General features: G+C 34.8%; 2 protein-coding genes across 2 annotated transcripts; both read right to left on the bottom strand.

Moving 5' to 3' along the window:
* Positions 1-1,392: 1,392 nt before the first annotated feature.
* Positions 1,393-5,914, bottom strand: LOC102606091 (transcription factor UNE12). The gene is made up of 6 exons (XM_006349675.2): positions 5,254-5,914; positions 4,376-4,483; positions 3,861-3,926; positions 2,647-2,712; positions 1,897-1,974; positions 1,393-1,790 (listed from the first exon to the last, which is right to left on the bottom strand). The coding sequence occupies exons 1-6, from the start codon at positions 5,608-5,610 to the stop codon at positions 1,557-1,559; spliced, it is 909 nt and encodes a 302-aa protein (XP_006349737.1). The 5' UTR covers positions 5,611-5,914; the 3' UTR covers positions 1,393-1,556.
* A 2,447-nt stretch (positions 5,915-8,361) lies between these two features.
* On the bottom strand, positions 8,362-26,670 carry LOC102605757 (guanylate-binding protein 4). Its single transcript, XM_015309709.1, has 17 exons — positions 26,325-26,670; positions 25,398-25,500; positions 24,658-24,727; positions 24,486-24,524; positions 24,284-24,401; positions 24,141-24,198; positions 15,587-15,651; positions 15,444-15,450; positions 15,268-15,328; positions 14,972-15,031; positions 14,863-14,882; positions 14,711-14,776; positions 11,375-11,542; positions 11,021-11,278; positions 10,736-10,948; positions 9,322-9,593; positions 8,362-8,925 (listed from the first exon to the last, which is right to left on the bottom strand). Exons 1-17 carry the CDS (start codon positions 26,414-26,416, stop codon positions 8,793-8,795), a joined length of 1,803 nt encoding a protein of 600 aa, XP_015165195.1. The 5' UTR covers positions 26,417-26,670; the 3' UTR covers positions 8,362-8,792.
* Between the last annotated feature and the right edge of the window lie 592 nt (positions 26,671-27,262).

The following is a 27,262-nucleotide window of genomic DNA, read 5'->3' as shown; positions in this document are numbered from 1 at the left end:
GCTAAATTCTTATTTTCCCTTTTACTTGTGACTATATTTAGATTCAATTTTCTTGTTTCACATTGACTGTAAAATTGGAGTCAAAGTTGCTATTCTGAGAGTTTGATATTGCATTTATACTTTCGTTAGTTAGTTGAAAGGCGGGGGCTTAGATCGGTTGGCTCCGTTTGGTTTCATGTAGTATCAGTTTTTGCTAAATCAATAACCAAACCTATAAGATATCTTTTTTATTGGTTATTGATTTATCGATTTTTGGTCCTTAATGATTTGGTTTTTGGTTTAACCAATAAGAAAGTTTAGTTCAAAATCAAATAAAGAGTATTTTACAAATACTTAATCCAGATCACATTTATTAATCAGCCAACATTTCAATCTTCCTAAAGTCTTTGATGAAAGTTGTTTGTTGAAATTTGAGTCTAGTAATTGAGAGTCCAAGTCAAATAACTATCATCAGATAGGACCAACCGAAAAATATTATCCAAGTTATTATTATGATAACGCAAGAAAATACTATATTGTATAAAGCAAAATGGGAAACAACTTTCCGTCAGAGCCGCCTTTTTCATTCTCTCTCCAATTATGCATCTCAATAATTATTCAGGAGAAAATTTAGAGAATTAAGTCAAACCACTTTCACAACCCAACCACACACGCTTTCAAAGAAAATACAAAACAAAAAAAAGACTTAAAGTTAAGAACTATTTTTTGGACTATAAGAGTTGATTGGTTGAAAACAAGTCATCTCAAGTTCAATTAATCTGGGATAAGTTATTTCATCATGTATATAAAATAATTTATCTCATCATTAAGATATAAACGGTGAGATATATAATTTCAGAACTGCCTAATACCTCCAACCAAACAATCTTGCATTTTATCTCTAAAATTATTATCCCTTATGCCTCATACTAAATGAGTCCTAAAATCTTATGTCATGGGACAACAAAATCTAGTATTAGAATTAATTAGGGACAACTCAAATACTTTGCTACTTCCTTCAACAAATGGAAAAAAAATAATCATTTCTTGTTAAATTTTGATCTCCTATAAAGCTACTATTGTTACCACTAGCACTGAAATAGATTATTAGTTAATGTGTCAGTCTTAAAGGGCCCCAATTTCCACTAGGAAAACATAGAGCCCCCACCACAAGTGCTTCTACATCCACCACTATATTATCCTAGTCCCACCATTCATGTTCTTCTCTTTCACACTTAACATGAAGAGAAAATTTGACAATTTCTTTTACTACTTGAATATATCAAACAACGACAACATACTCAGTATAATTAAGATAGTCTTTCTCCGTTAGACTCTCAGTTCAAGTAAAACATATAAAAAATCAAGTATCAAAGAAGAAGTGCTGAAAACAAAATTACTTGAATATATCAATGATAGAAAATGGTTTACTTTATACATAAACATTAAAAATAACCCTGTTTCTTTCAACAAAAAGCTAAAAATTACTTAAATAGATAAAAGTAGGAACCATCCACTTCAAGAAAATTCTTAAGGTCATTAGCATGTTATGTCACCTTTTTCTATAAGGGTGTCATCTATGAAGGAGGATTTGTTTCTGGCTTAACAAGACTTGATGTATCTGGTGGTTGAGAGTGATAAATTGCTGATGCAAGAGAAATAGGCATTATACATAGTGCCTTAGACTGAAGAAATTGCATTGCAGCACCAACATTTTCTTCCATAAGTTTAGCCACTTGCCTTTCTGTGCCATCACTTGACCACTTTTCCCAAGCTGGTTGGTTATTATTTCCACCTTCACTGCTCTCTTCCTAAATAAGACAAAGCCACAAGGATAAAAAGTATTAAGAAATTAATAAAGTGGACAAATCTTCCAGAAAAGAAGTCTAATAAGCTTATTATAATTAAAAAAAGTACCTCTACTGATGATATTGGAATGTCTGTAACAAGTGGTGCTACTGCACCAGCTCCTCCTAACCTACTCATGCTCAACACCTGTAGTGTCAAATATAATTTTTAACTTAGAAAAGTACCAAAATGTTCAATAATGCAAGGAAAAAAGTATTGATTCAAAAGGAGGAGAAAATCTAGTGCTATACCCTCTAAAGAGGAAAGGTAACTTTTCCATGATGTGAGTGGGAGATCCTTTATGGCATTTCTCATTTCACTATTAGTTTCTTTTTCAAGTTTAAATTATTTGAGAGGTTTCCATCCAGCAAAACTTCCTTTCAACACGAATATCCGGAGGGAAACTGTTTACTAATCAATTGATTTGAACAGATATACATCGAATTCAACTAACCATAAGGAAAATGCTGCGCAGAAAATGACATGGGAACATTTCTTGAATGAAATGAAAAGCCATTGAAAAGAGCAACGCAAAAGCAAAGTGAAAGAATATTCCATGGAGATTACATTTTAAAGAATTTTATGCAGAAATTCCAATCATGCCAAGATGCTAGTTTCTGCACCTTGGAAGTATTACATTCATGACATATTTTTAAAAAAAAATTAATAAGTAGCAGTTACATGAAGCTCTGAGTATTATCAGTAGTACCAGAATGCATTTCTGAAGAACCTTCACAACCAAAATCAACATCGATAGGTTCAAAATGATTTAGAATGACCCGTGATTGTAACTTTCGAAAAGATTCTATGTTAACTCACCTTCACTTGCAGCCGTAGGAATTTGACATAATCTACAATTTCATCAAGCATTACAGCTCTATCAGTCTGCAAGACCAATGAACAAAGGAAACAGTTGATGACTACTGATATGACAAACTTAACAGAATGATACAGCATAGTAACTACAATATGCCAAACATTGTTAATGCTTTAATTTATTGCACCAGAAGAATTAGAAATGGGTGGTTGAACGTTTGCATTAACCTATAGATGCGTATAATCTCTCAAGACCTTCTAAAGATCACTTGAGATAAAACATACATAAACCTGTTTTACTTTGTCCCACAATCTCTGATGGGGATGTGGAAGTTATAGAATAATCAAAGAAAATGATGCCGCAACGTTTTTACCTATTCATAGATTTTGGTCTACTAATAAAATAAAAGATCAAACTTCTTTTCCGTGACATTTGTTGGCAATTTCAAAGCACAAGACACCTTGTTTAAGCATGTAAAAATTAATTCTCGTAATAATTTTCATAACGACCATCATTTCTATCATATTCTGGTTTGGCTTCTGCGTGAATCCAAACTCCCTTAATCATCAACAGTAGAACAATTGGACTAAACCAAATTGAAGATCTGCTTCAGTTAACGTGTCGAGCTATACTGAAATAATTTCTCTTTAACCAGTAGATCTACAACTATGTCTTCTAATAGTGACTGTCAAACATGAAATAAGGACCACAATATATGTCATGCAGTATCCTCATAATACGATGCGTATCAGCTACTCTGTACTAAACTTTATGGAAGAACAATAGCAGAAGGAAAAGTTACCTAATGAATCAACTTCGACTTTTTACATTCTTTCAGGCAGACTAAAAAACACGGGAGAAAAGTTGAAAACTGTACACATGGGAAAGTCATATCCATGTGACCCTACTATTTTTGAAAGAAGTCTCTTTTGGTTTTTCATTTTGAAGTCCTTATTGCTTCTCTATCAATAAAAAAGCATCATAACTTGAACAAACTGAGAAAGTTGAAGGAGCTAGTGATTTTAGTTTTTCATTAATTCTGAAAATATTGCTCCATCAAATTCCTGAATTATTTGGGTACGTAGGCACAAGCCCACAAAAGAAAACTGTGAAAAGAAAGGGGTCTCAATGTTTAACCCTCTACCTTTCTATCTTTTTAAAAGGATGCTCACAGTAAGTGAAGCATAGTTCAGTATATAGAAGAAAGAAAACTAACCTTATTGACACTGGGAACCAACTCTTGCAATGCTCTAATTCTTTCTGCTATCCTTTCTCTACGTAACTTCAGGAAAAGAAAAAAATCAGTTAGAATGGTAAAGTAACAGCAACTGAATACTAGGAAACAGGCCTTTATACATAGTATTCAACCTTGCACCGATGCTCGGAACTAGGATGTTATTCTACCTAGCATATTACTGAATTCTACAATAACACATTTTTGGCAGCTTAGGAATTATCAGTGTAGTATCAGAACATCTTATGCTCGTTGAAACTATGTATAACCCAAAATAATATGAACTCTAGATGATCTCCAGTGAAAAAATTAATGTTGCACTTTGAAGAGCTTAATTCAAGCTCATTCATTTACTGTGGACAGTTGCAATCAAATTAATAGAAGGGATATTATTTTTCTTCTGTCCAAATGCTAGAAGCAACAGAAAAATATGCCCCTTGTTAAACAATCTGAATAACTTTAGAATACTCTTCGCTGCAAAAAGAAAAAAAACATACCCTCTCCGCAATGCTGTGTGGATCAGTAGCTTGTCCTCGCCTAGCTCTCACCCTTGGACGTATTGCAGGGGGATGCGGCATTGAAGGCATGGGTTGTCCATGAAAACCCTGTAAAGATAGAACCTTGTCATTACTTTTGATTGTATACCAAGGAAGCAATTGGTAAAATCACTTAGTAAATGGCCAAATTTCTTCATATTTAGATCTCGGACCATGGTTTCGCTTACATCACCTTGAATGGAAATAAGTATTGTTAATTGTCAAGCCCCTTTTTCTAGGCGAGTCTGCAATTCCAATTTTCAAAAGCTAGCAATAGTAGTCTTAAAATGAACAACCTATATGATCTCTAGCTTGAATACACAAATATAAGCCTTATTTTTAAAACACCTCATTCTTAACTCCAAATTATACTGGACTAAGGCAGCCAAGTCCAGAAAAGGAAAAGAAAGTCAGAATTGAATGTCCCATACACCACCACCATCAACAACATACATAGTATAGTCCAACCATTGGGGTATGGGGAGTGTAGAGTTTACGCAGACCTTATCCTACCTTGCCAGGTAGATAGAGAGGTTGTTTCCAATAGACTCTCTGCTTAGGGAAAGCAAAAACACAACTTCCCATATACCAAGCACATACACATATCCCAGAAATAAGGTGGAGCTAACATATGGTAGTTTCAGGGGAGAAACAAATTCAGAAAAAACAAACAACTTTCTAGTGAAAACTTCTTAGGTAACACTCTACACCAATTTGCACAAAAAAGGAGAAAACTTTCCAAGAAATACTTACAGAATATCACAGTATAAGTTTTTATATGGCAACCAAAAAGAAATCAAGAAACTAAATAACCAAGAAAAGATATAAGCAATAATTACAGGTTTGACAGAAGAAGAAGCTCTGCTATCAACAACATCATCTCTAAACCTCCTTCCAGGTGCTGAAACATCATCCATCTTCAAGAACCCACCTTTCCCTTGTTCTAAACTCAACCCTAAAGGAAAAGAAGCACCCCCACCATGACCATGGAACCCCCCACCACCTAACCCAACCCCAAGACCCACTCCAGTAAATTGACCCGACCCATCACCGGAGTTAAGCTGGAGCATCATCGCCGGCGGTATAGCTCCGGCATCATTTCCCGCCAAATTAGTTTCTGCTCCATTGTAAGCAGGAAATCCCATGATTTGGTCAAAGAAATCATCAGAAGGTCCCTCAGAAGGGTTGTTAGCCATAGCAGAACTATAAAGATTCAATCTTTCTTGGATCGGAGCTGTTTTCGACCACCTTAATTTCTCAGAAAAGCATTCAATTGAACAAATACTACTTAAAAAAGTGTTCTTTACAAGTAAAATGATAAGATGGTGTACAAATTAGTACTCTCACAAGTACTTGTTACATATATATATATAGGCAAAAAAATGGAAATGGAAGTGTGTGTTTTGGGTGTTTGTGTGTGTTGCTACTTTCTAAAGAGCAGTGAGAGCCATGAAGAAAATGAAGGAAAGGGTGTCACCTAATGCTTTGCTTAAATATATTGTGTCATATTGTTTGTTTCAATGGTGTCACTAAAAGCAATTACTTAAATATTTGAGAGAAGTATTTTGAAAATATTTCTTAAAATTGAGGCAAATTATTATTTTTATTTTTGAACTATTGTAAGCTTTAAAAATATTTTTCTATTTGATTAACTAAATTTGTACAGCCCAATCTGCTACCTCACATAGCAAGTGTTTCAAACTCTTGTAGAAGCACAAGACTCTTAATAAAAAATCGAGAAGTGTTGAAAACATCACTAAATTTGGCGAGAATTCAGGCGTGTATTTAACATAAAATTGATGGTGTATTTAAGTTTAGTTAGTCAAGTAAAAAGTATTTTTAAGACTGTTAATAGTTTGAAAATGAAACTAATAATTCACATCGAATTTAGGGGTGTTCTCGTGTAAGAAAAGTATTTTTTTTTCTTTGTTAAAAAAGACTAGCTTAAATATATTCTCTACTGTTTCATGTTTTGTATATTTATATAATATTGGAAAGAAAAAGACATTCAAGTGGGACTAAAAAAGTTATAAAAATTAATACTTCTATGACTTTTGCATAAAGATGATATGAATAAACTAGGAAATTATTTAAACTCTTTTCTTTTGATTTGTGGATTAGATTATCTCAACATTATAGTTTTAAAACTATAATATTTGGATTAATTTATTCCACCTGAGACTTGAGAGATGGATAAAATAATCTCAAATTTAATGCGATAAGACGGTATATCTGTGATTAAGTTTGAGATAAATTTTTTTTGATATGTTTGGTTAACGATATAAATTTATCTAATATTGTTAACCAAACACACTATAAATTTTATTGCAAACTTAAACTTGGCATATCATATCCTATCCTGCATATCAAACAATTTCTTTTACTTGAAAAGCATTTTTAGAATCTTGATCATTAATATATTATTGCTTTAATACTAATAAAAATATTTTTTTCAATTAATTAATCAAACATAAATTATTTAGCAAATTTATTTTTCCAAATAAATAAATTTTAAAAGTTAACCAAACAAACTAAAAATTTGTTAGTACAATTTTGAGTTATTTATTAAAAATAAAATTAGAAGCAAACAACTAGTATGACCAAAAATTACATCCATGCCAAGTGGCACACTAGATAAATTTGAGAAAGTGGTTATAAAGTTGGACATAAACTAATAATTTGATGGAATTTGACCTTACTTGTTTGTCCTAAGTACTTCCACTTTAACTAAACCTCTACTTTATTATCTATTAGAGATTAGTGTTATAAACTAACTCATGTATAACATCTTTAAAATATGCCAACAATACCTAACTCAAATTATTAAAAGTTGATGTTACCTTACCAAATCACATGGGAGTTACTATACTGTTATTATAATCACTCATAACTAAGCAAAACATAATAATAATAGAGAGTTTGTTAATAGATAAAAACTGACATAAGAACATGGATGAATTAGGTAAGTAGCTATTTTTAACACCTCCTATCAAATATTAACCACTATTTCAAAAGTTCTTAATAAACATTTAACCATATTCTTTTGACATGAATAAAATTTGGATGAAAATATCCCCAACGAAAATATGAAACAAGTCCAACATTGCTTGAATATGAAGGATTAACAAGTTGAAAATCCAAAGAACGATTCACAGGGTTCAAGAAATTACTCGAATTTCAAAACCAAGAAAGGATTCAGGAAGTTCAAACCTTTATAAGTTCAAAATCAAGGAATGATTCATACGTTCAGTTTTTTTTTTTTGTATGTCAGTAGGAATATTTCCGCATTAAAATATAACTATTTCCCTGCTAAAATTCAAACAACGGCTAAAAGCTCGTAGCAAATCCAAAAAGTGACTAAAAGATAAATCAATAGAGAGAAAATAAAGACCAAAAATGCATTTCCTTGAGGAAAATATGCAAGGTTTTTACATAATTTTCATGTTTGTAAACGTATTCATGCAGTCAAATTATTATGTATTATAAAGTTATTGAGCTAATTGAAACAAGCTATCGTTTTTAAATATATGCTAATTAATACAATATCGTTACCATTTAACATTATATATAGACTCAGCCTGGATTATTGTTAACAAGACATTTTAGGCATCTAGTATCTAGTACCAAAGAATCTAGTTTTGCTAGAAAATATATAACATTACTGCTTTTTTGTAATTTAATCTCTTTCTAATCAAACATTTATGTCACTAGCACAAATGAATAATTCCTTATTAATAGAATATGTGCTTCCTGGATTGTATAAAAGAACCATCAATAATGACATTCAACAAACATATTCTGTTTAAAAGGATCTTAACTTCTTTAAATGAGATATTTTATCATCTCTTAACTTTATATCTTGCAACATTTCGACATAGCATTGGACCAAAAAACAAGTATATAATAATGTATGAATTGTGTTTATACACAAAAATGGGCTAAAACAGTAACAAACTCAGAATATGGGCTAAAAAACTTACTTGCAATCAACGTAAAATATCAATGATCTCATAAATCCCTTTAACACCTAAGTATATGTGGCTGCTAGTATACACAACCATAAAAACTAAAGTCATCATGTAAAATTCTCTGACTACATCTTATAATTGTTGAAAAATAATTACTCCAGTTTTACAGTAAAAGTTAATGAATGATAAAGATACAGATATTTCCAACTTTTACAACAAAGCTCAAGAACCTGTTTAGATCTTCTTCTGGTTCTCACAACATATTGAACTGGGGTATACTGAGGTACAAATATCCAAACCTCGCGTGCTTTTGAAGTAAAAACATAAAGCTCGCGCTGATTAAATGGACATGATAAGCTGCCATTTGACTATTCGCGGTGATTGGATGGACATGATAAGCTGCCATTTGACTATTCTGTTCTATGTCGGTCTTTAGGATTGCTGTACATGGGTAACAACAACATGGGGCCGTGTTTCCGTCTCCCATAACATCGCCAATAAACCACAAATATTACAGCCATTACACACACAGGAATTGCCCACCTGCAGCAGTAAACAACATAGGAAAGGAAATATTATAAAACATCCTCAGTCCAGGTCATGTCAGCTCATACTACTCTCACATCAAGCTACAGAAAATTCTTTCACAGTTCGACTATTGAAAAAGCATATGCCCTGATACGCAATACAATCTCAAACTCATTATCAAAGACTATGCTATAAAAGAAAGAAACTTTGCTTCAAAAATTTAGTCTGGAGAGGCAAGTCTAATGGCTGCTATAAATCTTGTATTGCTTCTACTGATCATCACAAAAAGAAGAAAAGAGAGCAACCCTCTTGTACTGCTTTAATTACTAATAAATTGTAACCAAATAACAAAAAAGTTCACAAAGGATACTTGAAAGTAACAGAATTTTAGAATAAAAAGGTATTTCGTACCTGTCCAGATCAAGGATTGGACTATACACGAGCGTTTCCCAAGCAGCTACAATAAAATGCCACACTGGATTATAGTAAAGTGACTCTGCAGACCAAAACATTCTTGTATATGTTTCTAAGAAAATAAAAAGTATCCATGCGCCAATCTCGACCAAAATAAACTTTATGACGAACCGCCCGACCACCACCATGAACAGTGAGAAAGCCACCAACCAATTAAAGAGTCTGTGATTATAGTCCTTAATAAATGAAGACTTTGACTTCTCTAACATCTGCATAATTTGTAGATATACACAATTCATTGTAGGCCATATGAAATGGACAACGGAAAAGGAAAAAAAACAGCAACGTAGTCGGAGTAATGCAAAACATCACAAAAAAATTATTAATAAGTATGTATAAACAAGAGAAACGGGTAAATCTGGAGACGAAGACTGATACTGATACTGCTTAATTCAAATGATAATTTATCATCTGACTCTTGTTTATACATTGGACAGGTAAAGGATAATTTATCATCTGACTCTTGTTTCTACATGGACAGGTAAGGAATTTTCCTATGTTATTGCTAGCATAGTCTTAATAATAAAACTGGCAAATCAGTTTCGCAGAGTTACTCTGCACATAAAGTAATAGAGAGGAAGAGAGAGAGGTGAAACTCCTGTTTCTTAATTTCAACAAAATATTCACCAAGAGAGCAAATAGAAGTCACCTCCAGCTAAATTGATTCCAAAGGCTGCCTACAAGTTTTCAGACCGCGACTCTTTCTAATGCCCTTTTTGTCTTTTTTAACTGGAAGGGGGGTGTAGTCTACAGTCTACTAATGTTAACTGGTCCAGAAAGAAAACCTACTGGAAGAGGAGGAGCAGGCAAATGAGTTCATACAAGAACATTGGTGTGACGAATAATTTCCATATTCAAGAGTGGCTGTGCAACTAGTGACTATCAAAGCAAGAATTCAAAAGCAACAACATCACTAGACATTTTTGACTAATTTCCAGGGATAAGGGATGGTGGAAAGGATATTTTCATTTACTGCAAAGATACTATGGTTTCTGTCTGTTCATTATCCAGATTTGTATAGTCAATTATAAGTAAAAATGTATATTTGCTTAGCTTCCTGAATGGGTTTTTTCTCATCTGTTGATCCAGCATGATGCAATTAACCTACATATTCACCAGCAGATGGTAAAGTTTCAATCCATGGTTCACCTTTTGGGTTCAATAGTATACTGTCCGTTACTTAAGGTAGGGGCTTCCTGATAAAACGCATCCTATTTCTTTCTCTTCCTCAACCTCCCACCAACACAACCAAATGCAACATTATCGTAAGGGCTGAAGTGTACACTCAGTATATTAAGAAAAATCTTGTTGATAAAAAACAAGCAAGTACTAAAAACTAAATATATTAAACCTTCATCATCCGCTTCTCATAGTTGATTTTAGAAGGTCCGACACATTCACCGTGAAAGCTTTGGTTACACTGGATGAAGCCAGCATTGAACTTTGCCATCGAAGGAAGTCTGAGGACCTGAAGATGGTCCATTTTGTCCTCACATCTAGTATACAGGGCCTCACACAGCTTTGAGGATTGATATTCATTCGCCAGCATTGTATTCTTGTACACCTGCAATTGATGTGGCAATAAGCAAAAAATTGAGAATTACATAAGACTATGCTTGTTGTAATCAATTAAAACCTTTTCAATCTCTTCATCCAATTTATCAACTGATTTTTTTGCATGGTGACGACCAAAATGCTGTTCATCAAAGACGCTCATCGCTGCCTGTCTGTGCTCTACATGAGCCTTTTGCAAAGACTCCCCAGGCATTGGCAAAACCAATTTAGCCATCCTCTCATTGTACAGTTTTAGACACCGCTCCAGGATACCCTTGTTGAAGACTTCCACAAGGGACCCTGTGGATGGAATCTCCCCTTTATTCAACGCATCAAGAATCTAGAAACAAAGTTGTCATTTAAGAGCAAAGGTTAAAAAAGGTCATAAGTATACAAAAGCAATTGATCACAATCAGGACAATCGATGGACAATCACCTGCTCAAGGAAAGATACGAACTCCTTCCCGTTGAGAGATTTACCCTGGACAATTTTTGGACGAATAATAGATGTTACAACTTCTTTTAATCGCTCCCTCTTCTTGACATAGAGAGGATCAAGCTCAGCGTCCTTCATGTCACAAAGCTTTGTGCGCTGAAGATGGGGCTGTAAAAGAAATATGCATGTTTTTATATCTTATTCTATCACTATGGGAAGTTCTTATACAAAATGCTCAAATCTAAAGGCATACCAAGTTTGCTATAATACCTTAGCATGTATCTTTACTATCCAAAATACCAATGCAACTACATAACAAACAAAAATTGTTTTCCTTCATTTTCTAGGGAAAGGGTAGATGGGGTTTGCCAGGTAGGAGTCTAGGAGATGATAAAGCCATCGTTTAGCAACCACCTACACTTATGGACATTCAATGACCTTTCACATATAAGTTTAATTGGTTCCCCACTTCTCTTAAATCCCCACCTGCTTCTGGAAACAAGAAGGGGTGGGAGTGGGAGTGGGGGGAGAGTCCAATATGATGCTATAATTGTATGCCGTGACTTGCTTAAGCAAACCAATGTTTTATCACAAACGAAAAGTGCCAAGGTCTGCTATAAAGCGCATTCAAAAAGCACATGGTTTTACAAAGAAAGTTGCAAATGAAGAGAAAATGATGAATGTGTGAACAAGATTTCGCTATTAGTAGATTAGCAGTTGAGTTCACTTTCTTATTCCAACTCCTAGCAAAATAATAACCATAGTAACGGGAAGGACTTTTTTGTCTTTATACCAGAAAAGTTAAACCCAATTTTATTTTCTCTCTTTGTATCTTGCCCCCTCTTATTTTCTCATTGATTTGTCAGTGGCTGCCAGACCTCTGACTAGATTGGCCCCTGTTATACTACGGCAGTGACCTTGACAATCTTTCTTTACAGGAGCTCTCCTGATGGGCTTTGCTGCCAAATATAGTGTATTTATCATTGACTGAATTCCCAAAATGCGGTTGTAGATCTGAGTTATGCTGATTTTTTGAAGCCTAGTCAGTCATCGGTTACTTTGCATTTCTGAATGGAGAGTGTCAATTGGAAGCATATCATGTCAGCTCGGACTACGGGGATATCAAAAAGGAAGTGAGACTGGAGGCATAGATAAATGGCTGATTTAGAGAGCTAAGGGAGCTTTCAGGAGGGAAAGAGAAAAATAAATGGGCAGGAAATAGCAGCTGTAAGTGCAGGAAGTTGAGATGGTAGAGGTAGCGATAGACTGATAGCATCTGAAAATGGGCAACAGTAGAGACAACATTGGTGACAGCATTGAAGAAACCAATGGGAGGAGAATTGGGTATAAAAGAAAGGACGAGGGGTGTGTTTGGTATGAAGGAAAATGTTTTCCTTGAAAATGCTTTTTTGGAAAATGTTTTCCAGTTTAATTTTAGAAGGAAATATTTATTAAAGCTTGATAATAATATCAGCAAATTGGATAGCACTTCTATTTAGAAAATCTAATGAAACTTTTGAGCGTTAATGATTGATAATAAACTCTAAATAAGAGTTGGAATAGTTGCAAAGGATTTTCAGCTTTTTGATGGAACAAGTTTTCCTCAAAAAAAAAATTTTCTTTTTAAACTGGTAAGATTGTATTCTTCAGCATTAAGGGCATGCTGGTCACCACCAAAAAGTGTCAGTTACAAGCTTCCTATCAAATCTACAATTTGTTCTGTATCTACTATACACAACTGTTTACACCAAAAAAGTAAGGATACTATACAATTCCATTTGACCTTGTGAATGGAATTGGATCTATTTTCAAAACATCTACCATTCCTTTCCTTCCAAACTGACCACCATATACATGATGGTATTAACCTCCACCATCTCCTCTGACTCTTGCTGCCTCCTCTCCTTACCCAGATCTTTTTCTAGGAATCAAACACCAAACAATGACTTCCTTGTGGATAAAATTTTATTGGAAAAAGATTACCGACATGTTAGAGACACCTACATCATATTCCTTTTAATGTCTTGGTGGCTATTTATTGGATTAAAAAAAGTGGGAAGAATTTTAGCAAACTAATGTGTGTTGTGTGCATGCACGTGTGTGTGTGTGTGTGTGTGTGTGTGGAGAGAATAATGCAGGAGAAAATAACTACAAACCAAACAACAATTATATGGACAAAGAAACTGAAAAAGTAAAATTCAGTGAAAATAGTGTAACCTCAAACGTTTGAGTAATGGTAACTTCCTATCAAAATAAAATATGTTTATCAACAATGAGCAATCATCCTTGATCAAAATTAAAACTAAAAGGAATAACGGAAGAGAAAAGAGTTGGAAAATCTCAACTTATCCAAAAAAAGAAGAAGAGAAGAAACTGGAGTTGGAGAATCTAGTAAATATAGTACAATGTACATTGAGATACATATTTTTTAAAAACAGTGGTGGTCGAGCCAACTTGTGCGCACTTCAACTATTCCTCTAGGTTCCTGCCACACCAGTATAGGTACTAAATAACTCTTCCTACCAAGACTTAGATAGGTGGGAAGATATCACCTGGTGTTTTTTGTCTTTGCAAGGATTTGAACCTGGTCTCCAAGGTTTGCACCCACCTCATTGACCACTAGGCCACACCCTTAGTGCTAGTCACATTGCGATATACACAAGGATAACATGAAAGAAAATTCAGATTAAACTAATATTGGTAAGGAGCAGACAGCACTAATCTAAGTCAACTTAGGAGCATAGTTTATTGATCAAGGATTAGGAGCAAAGTTATAGCAGGCCATTGCCGGAAAGGGATGTAAGCAGGTTGTAGTTGAAGAGTGTGGAAACTAGCTATCAATATGATTTAAGGAGATCAGGAAGTAGTGTGAAATTTAATAGTAGAGTAGGCTACTTCCTATTATCGTCGGATGGCTGGGTGGACATCTTGTTGGCGGCATCGGTGCATGCTCGATGTATTCAGGTGGTTCCTGGACTATTTTCTAACAAAGTTACCAAGAAAAGATAAAACTAATGGCATCTTCTTCAAAAGCAAGATACCATGATCATAAGAAGAGTGGAGATAGATGATATAATAGCCTGGATCCTTGCACCAGTAAAAAAGGTGCACATGGACAGCGTAGAGAAATAATACATCCCAAAAGGTGCACAGATCATGTAGCGGAACAATATTTATCTAGAATTATAAAGGACGCTTTCTTTAGGTTAAGATATAACATCTCGTGATTGTTGCAGTCACAAAATTATTGAAATGACAGTTTACTGCACTAAGCTGTGTAATGCAAAACTCAAGGAAGAAGAACAAGATCAAAGGACAGAAGTAGTTAGGCCATACTTGTGGTAAGCTGAAGGCTGTGCTATTATCACCCATTATGGCTAAAGAATCTCGAATCTGATTCACCTGAAACCATGCATTACAATCAAAACTAATCCATTTAGTCAAGTTTCTTCATCATGTGCAGAACTCAAGAGTACAACAAAGAGCACCTGATCAATATTTTTATCACCTGTGGTAACAGAAAAGGCAACCATAGTTAGCATATACTAGGCTTCATAGTTATTTATTAAGCATGCATATAAAGGTAATTGAACTAACCATTGATATTAGGGACACGTCTTAGAGCTTCATCAACCATTTCTTGCACAGATTTTCCTTCTGTAAAAGGTACAAGCTCAGAGAAATTACAACAGAAGGAAGAGAAACAAAAGCATTTTGTTATTAGATGGAAGAGTACTGCAAAAACTCTTGTGATAATTGTACATTAAGCAGATAATATTAAGCACTTCAGTTCATTTTGTTCATTTACATCCCCAAGTCCATAAAGGATGTCACATTCACAAATGTCAAGCAATTGCACTTAAGAAGTTTTGAGGCATCATTTCCCTACTTACGCAGAAAATCACGTTGGATGAGCCATAGTAGCTTTGCAGGTTCAAACGCAACATCTTGCCCCTACACAACATCCATCAACTGAGCATGTCATATAACTTGTTAAGTAACTCTTCTTTCGTTGCCCCTTTCAATGAGGCAGATATATAATAGGCTTCATGACTCCAAAAATGCTTACCTTTACTCTGGCCACAAGGAGAGAAGAGATACAAGGATGAAACAACAGAGTCAGAAAAAAAGCAGAGAGAATGTGAAGCTGAACAAGAAACCAAAGGTCAAACATAAACTAGAAACTTTTGAAACAACTAGTTAGAGTTGAACCTTCCATAGAACTCCTCCGCAAGTTCAACTGCGAATGACAGCCGGGATATGTCAGCTTCACGTATCTAAAACATACAACACAACGCAAAAAAAAAAAATATGATTAGGGAGAGCCCTTATACATTAAAGAAAATAGGGCAGGAAATAAGCTACCACTCTCAGGGCCAAAGCTTTAACCATATTAGGATGACTTAACAGTTGTCCGACCAATATGTAGACAAGAATAGGCAGAGCAACAACTGATTTTTATACAAATGGGTAGTCAACCATTACATTTGTTGGTTATCTTCTACCACTTGCTCGCCACTTGTGTGATTAAATGAGCTTAAAGAAAATTTCTACATGATAGCAGTTATATTTTGCTCACTCTTTATAACACGACTCTTCATCAATTAATGTTGTGCATCACCTATTTACCTTGGATAACTCCAACATTGGAGTAAAATGTCAACATTATATACTTCAATATATTGTTTGTACTTGTCAAAAGAACAAAGAAATGCAAATTACACACAACCCATCTCTAGTTTATTAGCAAGTAAAAATTGCATTTTTCATCCATGTGTAATTGGGTTAAGTCCCCATGCTGACATGTTTCCCAATTAGCACATGAGACCTTCAATTATTATTCAATTAGATGGTGGTGTCCAGACCAGCTTGCATGCACTTCAACTATTTTATCGCATAGCAGCTACCTCCCACCAGTGTAAGTACCGAGTAAGTCGACCACTAAGGCTTAGACAGATGAAAAGAAATCACCTAATACTTTTTTTGCCTCAGCTAGGATTTGAAAAATATAAAAGTAAGAATAATCAATCATTTGGGTGGTGAGGTTTTCTATTTCTATCTTGACTAGTAATATCAAGACAACATTAATAGCGCATTTAGTTAGTAGAGTGTATGGTTATTCTCGTTCACCATGTTGGCGTGTTCTCCACTTAACACATGCAGATGTGGAGCCATGAGATTTAGTTTATGGGTTCTGAATCTAGTGTTGTCAAAGGCACACCAAAAGCGCATTTAAGCCCCGAAGTTAGGCTCTAAATAGGTTGAATGCTTCACATCGCTTAATGTGCTATTTAGAATCATCTTCAAGGCTCTCAGGCATACTTTTCCTTGCCAATGAGCCTCTTCCAAAGAGGTGGTACTAAACCATTGACATTTGGACAAAACATATATATTTGTATTTTTTTTCTCCCTTTGCGTCTTTTTTCTTTAAAGCTCACGCTTTATTCGCACTTGAAGCCCCAACAGACCTTAGAGCTTGTTTGTGCATTTTTCTTTCAGTAACACTGTCTGAATCACAATTCTTTCTGTTTACTGGATTCTAAATAGATTATTTGTCCATATTAAATGAATTTTTCAATACAAATACAGGGTTTTAGACCTAAGCTATTGGATTTATCGAACCCATAACAGCAATCCTGAATGGGATTTTTCACATAGAACTAGTAGTATCGACAAGAGGCCACATCACTAGCTGAACTTTTCTCAGGTAGGGTAGGCTTGCTTGGAGTCAGAAGTCATATTCTTCCTAACCAAATAAGCTCTTTTGCAAAGCTCATCGCAGTCAAAGCAAGATTTACGATAACAATCACACCTCACCAGGGGAAGGGACCAGACTGCCCCTGAGCACATGACACCTTCAATTATTTTTGCCACACATTTTCAGGACTTCCTTGCTCGAAAAACAAAAAAAGAAGTAAATAAATACTCATTTGGGTGTTTAGGTTTGTGATCATTAATCTTTCAGTTTCCGCCTTATGAGATCCTGAAAGCACACACTGAAAATGAACAAAAGTATTACTCCCTCCGTTTCACAAAGAATGACCTCCTTTCCTTTTTAGTCAGTTTCAAAAAAATGACCTCTTTCCTTTTTTGGTAACATTTTACTTTTTGCTTTCCACGTGGCATATTTAAGACCACAAGATTAAGGGCAATTTTGTACATTTGACATAACTTTAATTTAGGACCACAAGATTTAAAAGTCTTCTTTAATTTCTTAAACTTCGTGCCAATTCAAACCAGACCAATCTTTTTGAAACGGAGGGAGTATATGTTTAAGAAAACATGAGGACTAAATCACACTAATGCTATAACACAAATGGAAACCAGAAGTTTGCCACATTAGCATTTTAAATCATAAAATGTTATCAGCAGATGATAGAAGCATCAGTTGCTGTCAAGTTCTATTCCGTTATCTCAATCACAGTATGAGTCAGAAGAATCACTACACATGAACAAAAGAGCTTATCAGAGGAAAATGAGGAGTATTATTCTCTATTACAGTAACTGTTGTATAAGAGCTGATCATTTCAGGTAAGACAGTATCCACCCTCAATAGGTACATCTAAAGCATTAAGTTCATTCATGTGTATAATATTTCACTCCAACAAAGTTTGCTGGCAATGGTTTTACTGTCAAAATTATTTCAGCATCACTGAATAAGAAACCCAAGTACAGTGAACATTCACATAAGATAATTTGAAATGATTAAATACTTGCATGCCAATGCTAGTGATGTCTGAGGCACCCTTAAATGGCATTTCAGTGCAGGCACTAACACATGTCTCAGAGACATGAGCTCTTTCATGAAGAGAGCGGCACTAAATAAAGTGATGCATTTACTTGTTAAGAGAAAATGTTATAGATAAATATATAGGTGGTTAGCAAGAGGAAGTTTAGTTTTAGTACAAAAGAGGTAGTCATTAAATATGAACTAGAAACTTAAAGTTGTATTTGCATCTGAATCAGGTATTAGAAGTAGGTTTGAACTTGATTGACAAGGTTTAACTCCATATTTGCCAATGCAAAATTTTCAAATACTTTGTCCACATAATCATTATTTGCGTTTATAACCTTTTCTTTTGCACTATATTTATATTTTTTTTAAACTCTGCCTATGTATGTTTTGCATCACGTGCGAGCACGCATTGTCAGTCCCGAGCCTAGATAAAAAAATTTGCAATAGGTTGATTGCCAGCATAAAACTAGTCGATTTATGATCAAGCAAAAATGGGTATTAAGTATGCATATAACTGACATCATCCAAGCGAGATTGAAGTGTAGTTTTTGTTCATTTACATTCTTTTTCTTTTCTTCATCCGTGCATTTTTCACTAAACCACGTGCTTTAGTTGTGCTTTACACTTGTAGAAGTAACAAATCTTGATACTTTTTTACGTTGTTTGCCATTGACATCACTGGCTAGTGTGATCCTCTACCTTCTCGTCCCATCATGTCTATAGACAAAATAATATCTCTCAAGAAATTTATGATGACATGGTTGTTAAATGTATGAGGCTGTTCAGTATAGTCCCATCCTCTCAGGACATTATTGTGCATGCTTCTTTATCACCTAAAAACCTACTAGAAGCTATATCAATGTGCTTTGAGTATCAAAACTTATGGCCATTTTTTTTTTCTAACTGCAAAACTTGTGCCATTTTTCCTCAAACAAATGCTCAATTCAGAACGATCCACTACATCTCATACATCCTATGGTTATCCTCACTAATGATACTTGTAAATACATTCAAGAAATCCATTATCCACGTCAATTGTAATATCAATATTTGCAGTAATTCAAAAAGGACATAAAAATGCCCATTCCTATCAATTATCTATTCAAAAGGGGAATGTCATAAAAATCCCAAGACACAAGAAAGTACGACGAGAAGTTAGATAAAAAAATGTTAAATTCTGCTAACTACAAAAAAATTCATAACTTTCTACCTATTACATGGTCACTCTCCTATTCCAGCCTCTCTTACAGACAAAATCAAAAGCTGCAAGAAACCTTATTTGGGGAAGAAATCTTGGGGTCGGAAGATTCCGCTTGTTGAATAGGGTTACTCCACTTCACCTGTAGATGTCGGGGTACTGGGAATAAGACTGCTAAAGGCCTTTAACAAGGCACTACAGGCAAGTGATTGTGGAAGATGAGAAGAGAAATCCTTATGAGGATGATGACAGAGGATAAGTACTAATAAAAAGGGGAAGTGGAAAATCTAGGAGGCTACCTCACCTTTTGGGAGGAGATTTTGAAGAGGTTGGCAGATTTAGCAAGAATGTTAAGTTTGCTATTTTTTTTAAAACAAATAGAAACATAAATTTTTGGAATGATGGTGTTCTCTGGAGGGGAACTTTAAGGATAGAAAATTGCTTCCCGTTGCAGATTACAACAGTGCAACGGCTGAGAATGTGGCCTCAGGGATCAGGGTATGAAGATGCTATTTTATTCGGGACATTCGTTTTAGAAGAGCACTAAATTAGTGGGAGTTAAGACACTTGCTAAATAATTGGTTCATCTCATTCATATGAAAGAAGGATCTGATGGAGATGGAAAGGGACAGCAAAAGGACATGGGAGCTTCACCTCAAGCCATTATATGATATACTTCTTGTAAGAGAGAGGAAGAGCTTCCACATGGGGCTAGTTGAGTACCCAGTCACCTGAGAAGTTAAGTATTTTGAACTATGAGCTGATTGGGAAGCTAGAAAATTGGAGGGACTCCAATATTGCCCCAACACTATAGAACTTGATACTATATTGTCCCTCCATCCCATTTTATGTGGCACCATTTGACTTGGCACGGTGTTTAAGGAAAAAAGGAAGACTTTTGAAACTTGCGGTTTAAAACAATCCTTAGATATTTGTGTGGCTCTAAATCAAATCATGAAGGATAAAAGGAAAATTTAAAGTTAAATTGTTTCGGTGACATTCTTTTGGGCAAAACTAAAAAGGAAAGTGTACCATCTAAAATGGGACGGAGGGAGTAACTACCAGAGGCAGTTAGAAAATGGAAGGCAAGGAATAGAGGGAAGAAATAGTGACAGGACCAAAGTTACTCAGCATGTGATATGGACTATTTAGAGAAGGAGGAATAGAAGTGCTTTTGGGAAGGAAACAACTGCCTCCCAAATTTAAAACATCATTTTTGCATCTCTTGAGAACTTATACGATGATACTCATCGAATGTAACACATTTCTAGTGTGAATGTCTCATCTAAAAGCTTAATCCACATGTGAGCCAAAAAAAATTCATTGGTCAAGCACGTGAACTGTTTTTAACCAAGGATGACAGCAAGACTTGAACTTAAGACCTATGTTTTCTCTGATTCATGACGCATTTTGTGAAAGCCTCATCTAAAAGCTTATACTGTTACTGAAGGCGCGCGTCTATTCACTTAATTTCTTTGACGCATATAGTTATTTTTGCTTTGTATACATCTTGTATCCCCGAAGGTTGCCAATGTAACATTTATTCCTTCCTTTCTATTTTTTGTAAAAATGGTATCCGCGCAAGTTGCATGCACCTATTCTACCAGGTATCTGCTACCTCCCACTGACTCATGTCTTGGGTAACTTTACCCACCTAGACTTGGACAAATAGGAAGAAATGACCAAGGACTTAATTGCCATGATTGGAATTTGAACCCTGTCTCCTGTGGTTCTCATCCCACTTTATTGAGCTTGCAGACGTACAAAGACCAGAAGCTATTCTGGATAATGACTGACGCATAGGAAAACAAGATGTTACCTAACATCAGCGTCAAACCCTGCTTTTCAGCTAAGTATCAACAGCACAAAATAACTCTCCAAGCGTCATAAATCACACCCTTGGGGAGTTATAACACTTACACCCTTAGGGGTCGTTTGGTATCTAGTAAGGAATTAACCTATTCATGTATCAGTTTATGATCAAGTTATACAACGCTTGGTAGCGAGTTAAGAAATAAGTTATAAATGTATAAATTAATACGACGTTTGGTCTGCAATTTAGAAACCCGCATAACTAATATATGCATAAGTTATGGGTGAATTGGTGTATTATCTTATGCAGAGTAAAAGATGGAATAACTAATACCTACATAACTAATGTTTACATAATTCCAACCAGCTACCAAACAACCCCTTAATGTTTAATCACAATTTGGCAAATAGTTATTGAATAGACCAATTTACCCCCAAAAGTAATGCTTACGCAAACCAACTACGTTATCACTATATTTCTAATTGCCATCTTAGTTTTTCTCCACCAATAATACCAAGAAAAAGTTTTTTCCTTCTTTCAAATTCTCTCAAATGTTTGTGTAATCTTTTGATCTATGAACTTAGGATGTTGTTTTTGTGAGAAATACTATGAACTTAGGATGTTGTTTTTGTGAGAAATATAGGAGAAGAATATTACTGAATTGTTGTTGTTTACATTATTACAGAGAGACCCTATTTATAGACACTACAATAGACACCTTTTCCAACTAGGACATTGCGATACAATCCTTTTCTTCTTTTTTTTTTGAAACTTAACAATACAATCCTTTTCTAAGTAGGACACTATATATTATTCCTATTACTATTGCTATTATTGTTTCTATTCTAAGTAGGATTGTATATACGGTATACCTATTACTATTCTAATAGGATTGTATAAACCTATTCCTATTCTAACACTCCCCCTCAAGCTAGTGCATACAATTCATGTACCTAGCTTGTTACAAATGTAATTAACACGAGGACCGATGAGGGGCTTGGTGAGATATCTGCAAGTTGATCACTCGACTTCACAAAATTGACAATCAATCTCAATGTGTTTGGTCTTCTCATGAAATACTGAATTTGATAAATAATGCCGATAAAACACAGAGTGATAAAATTACACTGTTGGAACTTCCCAAACCAAGCTTGCAAAGACTGTTTCAGACCATAGAGTGACTCACATAATCGACATACAAGGCACTAAACTCCCCCTGAGCAACAAAGTGCTCAAAATCTAGTATAAAGTATATGGATCATGTTGGAATCAATAGATGAGTCGATATTAACAAGTCACCGAAAATTGGCCGAAACAGGCTCATATGCCGGAGTATTAGATTTGATGGCTAAAAGTGGTCACAATCTAAGAAATAAAATTATATGGGTAGGGTTGGAATGATGGCACAACCCTACGCAAATCAGATTTGAGGAGTCATCGGAAAGACGAATGGAACTATGCAAATCAAATCTAAGGAGTCACTGAAAAGACAAATGATGCTATGCAACTCAGATATGAGAAAGTAGTTCGGAAAAATCAATGGTACTACACAAATTAAATATGAAAAGTAGTCCGGAGAGATGCACGGTGCTACGCAAATCAGATATGCAAAAAAAAGGTAGTCACCGGATTGATGGCACAGTGCTACACAAATTAATTATGAAAAAGTAGTCACCGAAATGATGGCACGGTACTACACAAATTAATTATGAAAAAATAGTCACTGGAATGATGGCACGGTGTTACACAAATTAAATATGAAAAGTAGTCACCGGAATGACACGGTGCTACGCAAATCAGATATGCAAAAAAAGGTAGTCACCAGAAGGATGGCATGGTGCTACACAAATTAAATATAAGAAAGTAACCGAAAAGATACATGGTGACCCAACTTTTGCTAACATAATCATTGGCCGAACGGGCGGCATATATGGATAATAGCCGCCCGCCGGCAGCGGAAGCTCTTTGATTGTTTACCAAGATCATAGAGGCTCTGATACTATGTGAGAAATATAGGAGAAGAATACTGTTGAATTGTTGTTGTTTACACTATTACAAAGAGACCCTATTTATAAACACTACAATAGACATCTTTTCCAACTAGGACACTGCAATACAATCCTTTTCTAAGTAGGACACTATATATTATTCCTGTTACTATTGCTATTATTGTTTCTATTCTAAGTAGGATTGTATATACCTATTACTATTCTAATAAGATTGTATAAACCTATTCCTATTGTAACAGTTTGCACATGTTCCTTTTTTGGGATAAATGTATATTGTTATACATGTTATGATTTGCTTTTTTCTTTTCTATTTTACTAACCCAAGTTTTAAATGTTCTAATACTTACTTTAAACTCACCATACACTTGAGGAAATATATGGAGCCAAGCTTTCTTATGATAGCTTAATTGTCTGAGTACATCATCATCATTACATTATGGAGTCAGATTCAATAGTTCAGCAAGAATTGAAGTTCTTGATCTATCCTGTAATTTAAAATTGCATACTCATTCCATAATCTGTTAAGTGTTAAGCAACATCTTTATACAGCAAATCAGAAGGAAGATACATATTTCGCTTTCATTCTTTTACTTTTTGAGATGGATAGAGGAAGAATAAAGTAGTTTTGAAGCAGAGAACAATATCATGCAGATGCCTCACTATCAAGAAACTAAGCCTGATTATAGTTTGAGAGAGAAATAACCTATCTAAAACATGGTTTGTCCATCCCCAACCCTTCCTCACACCCCTCTTTCATAGGACTGGCTGTCACATAGTTTTGTGAGATAATAATTGATACCCTTCTCCCACGACTCATCTCTATAGAGGGAATACATTCTCCATATTTCATCAGTCAACACTTCAGGGACAACTAATAACCAATCGGGTTCTGTTCAAATTTTACATGTTTCAACAACTTATATTGTCATGCCCTGAATATAAATTTAAATTAGGATTAATCTGTACAATTTCATAGAAAGAGAGTGGATATTATAGGCAGAGTAACACACCGTCTCAGGGAGATTATATATAAGCACAGAACTCATAACAGCTGCAAGGGCAAAAATCCTGAGAAACAAGAAAGCATCAAGAAACAACCATGTTTAGTCAGATGTATATGGTAGACTGCGGCATCTGAAGATTAGCATATTACCGGTCATCGTATACATTAGATTTTCCAATGCTCTCAAAACCTTCTGTGTCAAGGTAAAAAACAGAAGTTTTTACTCCATTGATATCCATCTCTACTGGAGTACCCCAAACCCATATCCCTGAAAGAAAAGGAAAGGAGGAAGTTAAATGATGTCCAGATCTCCTAATGAAACAACAGTATCCAGAAAAATCTTGCATCTGACCTTTTGTCTTTGTATCACGCATATGCCCAACACCAAAACCTGCAAAAGTAGAACTCCATTAATCAGTTGCTTAAAAACCTGCAGAAAAACCTTGCAGCCACCAAGGTAACAGCAAACTTTAACAACTAACAAATAAAGTGACATCAGCTATCAAAAATATAGGGCACCGCACCTTCATCACAAGACAGGGAAAGGAGCTGATTAAGAGTAAATGATTTTCCCGAACGATACGGACCAATTACCTGGTCAAACATTTTGCAGAAATGTCAATATACCAGAAAAGACACTGCTGGCAAACAAAATTTAGGTAAGAAACAGCTCCGCTAGAAACTTCTCCAAGAAAACCATATTCAGTTGCACAAAAAGACAGATACTTGATAATCAAAACCGGTGCATACAAGATTCCAAAAAAAGAAGAAGCAGCTAACAGTACTCCCTGTGTGCCAATAAAAGTAACCTAATTTCCTTCTTGGACTATTCTGTAAAGAAAAAAGTGACCTTTTTCTTTTCAATAGAGAATTTTTCACTTCCTTTTTTTCTTATTTCTCCCTTTCACAGTTAGACAAATATGAATTACATCTATTCAAGATCATTTCAAATTGATGCAATTTTTTTCTAAAATGGAAAGTAATAAAACTTGATGCAGAAACCTTACCAACTAATTATTACAGTTTTCCACTTCAAAACAGTTATTTCAAATATTTTTTTAATCAATGCGGTAATCTGAACACCACATAAGTCAAACCAAGTATAACTGAAACTGAAACAAGCAACCCTTAAACATAATAACTGAAACTTCCTAGCAATAACAGGGAGACTCAGACTTCCATAGAGCTGTGCATGAGATGATAACTTATTATTCCTAAAAAATGACAGGTTATAACTGATGCCAGATACAAATGCAAAACCTACAGCAACAGCTGCAATGGGTGTAGTTATCTTCTCAATTGCCTCCAATCCTTCTCTTGAAAGGCGAAGTTTTGTGTGACCTGGATCAGGCTCTATAATAGGAAACCTGTCAAGCAGAAAGATAGCTATATGTTGAAACAGCAACCAGCATTCCAGTAACAATAGAAAGATAGCAAACTATGTACATGCATCCATACACAGAAATGACAAACAAATTATGTACATCTAACTAACCAAGGCTTGATGAGACAACATTGCTCATCAGACATAGTGCGAATAAATAATCTAATTTCTAACACAAACACAAAAGAAACAGTATACAGCAAAGACTCTGAGTATTCATGTTCTATCTGTCTAAGCTGTAGAGATAGAGATACTCATTAATACTGCTGCTTATCTTTCTCTATGCAAGGAAGTCCATGCCAACTTGCATGTAGATCAATTATTTCACCAGGTATCCATATCCTCCCACCACCGCAAACTCCATCTTAAGCATATCGAAAAAAATCACCCAGTTTTACACTTGACTGCCATACTAATTATGTATAAACTATATATGACTAGCAAGCTGGTCTAGGTAAAAAGAAATGGCTAATGAGGATTGGTATAGCCCATCCCAACTAGCTAATAAAGTTAAAAACTGAACCCCACCATATGAATATCACGGATAAACATCAGTGCTGGTTCAATCAGTCCTAGATGGGCATTACACTTAAACATGTTAACAGCCAAGAAACAATAAAAAGAAACAAACCCAACTTCACAATGTGCATTCTCATTGTTTGAGCATATGCCTCACTGGGCAAAACAATTTACAGTAACATTACCACAGATCACAAGAAAACACAAGGATTTTTAAAGCCAAATAACTCAAGAGTAAGATCATGAACAAAAAGGGTATACACAAAAAATCTCTGAAAAAAGTCTTACGCTTGATGAAAATTCTCAATAGAAGAAAATGACCCAGATGCGAAAAAGCAAAGAAATGTGTAGAAAACCGCGATTGGCCAAGAAAGCTTCATTCTTGATCTGGGATTCAGCTGTAATCTTGCAAATGCCGTAAAGTTACAAGCATTGCAAAGGGTAAAACAACATAGAAAACTGAAAAAAAAGGGGATTTTCACAATTCTCAGCCCAAAAAAGGAGAAGTCATGTGCAAGGGTGCACGTTAAGGATCGTGGAGCCGTTTCTTCAGGGTTGATTTTTATTGTTTTTTTGTTTAAAGATTAGGGGTTTCAGACTTTTGAGATTCTTGTCCGAACACAAGGAAGAATTTGGAAGGTATAATTAACTAAAATAAACTTTTGTTATTACTATTTCCTACATCTCATATTAGTTGATGTAGTAAAAATATTTATCATATTAATTGTTCATTCATTTTATCAAATTAAGAAAATATTAATTAATTTTTTCTCAAATAAAATCAATGGTTAATTTTTTGTAAAAGTGTTTACATTAATTTATAAAATTTTCCCAACTAATATGAAACGGAATTAGTATTAATTATCTTAGAGTTGACCCAAGAATGCAAGTGGACGACACTCTATTGGTCTAAATTGAATGGGATGCCGTCAACTCAACCAATAACGCAAAGTAGTCATTCGGCTCTTTACTTTGTAAAAAAAAAATAGCTTAATTTTTAAAATTAATGAAATTGGTCAAATACTACTTCCTTCTTCGTTATTAATGGCTTCCTCTATCATTTTTATTTTCTTCTTTGACCTTTTTTTTAAAAAAAAAAATCAACGTATCGAAAATATGAATTGTTTCGAGTGAATTATATACCAAAAAATTCAAAGCATCGAGAGGATTTCATATCTAAATATTGAGACAATTTAGAAGTGGTTTTGAGCAAATTGTCTTCCTCA

This window comes from Solanum tuberosum, unplaced genomic scaffold (genome assembly GCF_000226075.1).
Source record: "Solanum tuberosum cultivar DM 1-3 516 R44 unplaced genomic scaffold, SolTub_3.0 scf00110, whole genome shotgun sequence".
NCBI classification, from domain to species: domain Eukaryota; kingdom Viridiplantae; phylum Streptophyta; class Magnoliopsida; order Solanales; family Solanaceae; genus Solanum; species Solanum tuberosum.
The sequence above is the reverse complement of the archived record's forward strand: the minus strand, read 5'-3'. Positions and strand labels throughout refer to the sequence as shown.

Coding starts and splice junctions, on each gene's coding strand:
- LOC102606091 (XM_006349675.2), bottom strand. CDS start 5,610: ATGGCTAACAACCCTTCTGAGGGACCTTCTGATGATTTCTTTGACCAA. Junction 3,927..4,375: donor CACACAGCATTGCGGAGAGG/GTATGTTTTTTT, acceptor CTTTTCCTGAAG/TTACGTAGAGAAAGGATAGC. Junction 1,975..2,646: donor TCCTACGGCTGCAAGTGAAG/GTGAGTTAACAT, acceptor TTGACACTACAG/GTGTTGAGCATGAGTAGGTT.
- LOC102605757 (XM_015309709.1), bottom strand. CDS start 26,416: ATGAAGCTTTCTTGGCCAATCGCGGTTTTCTACACATTTCTTTGCTTT. Junction 24,728..25,397: donor CACCCATTGCAGCTGTTGCT/GTAGGTTTTGCA, acceptor ATGTTTGACCAG/GTAATTGGTCCGTATCGTTC. Junction 14,883..14,971: donor ACGTGTCCCTAATATCAATG/GTTAGTTCAATT, acceptor CTGTTACCACAG/GTGATAAAAATATTGATCAG.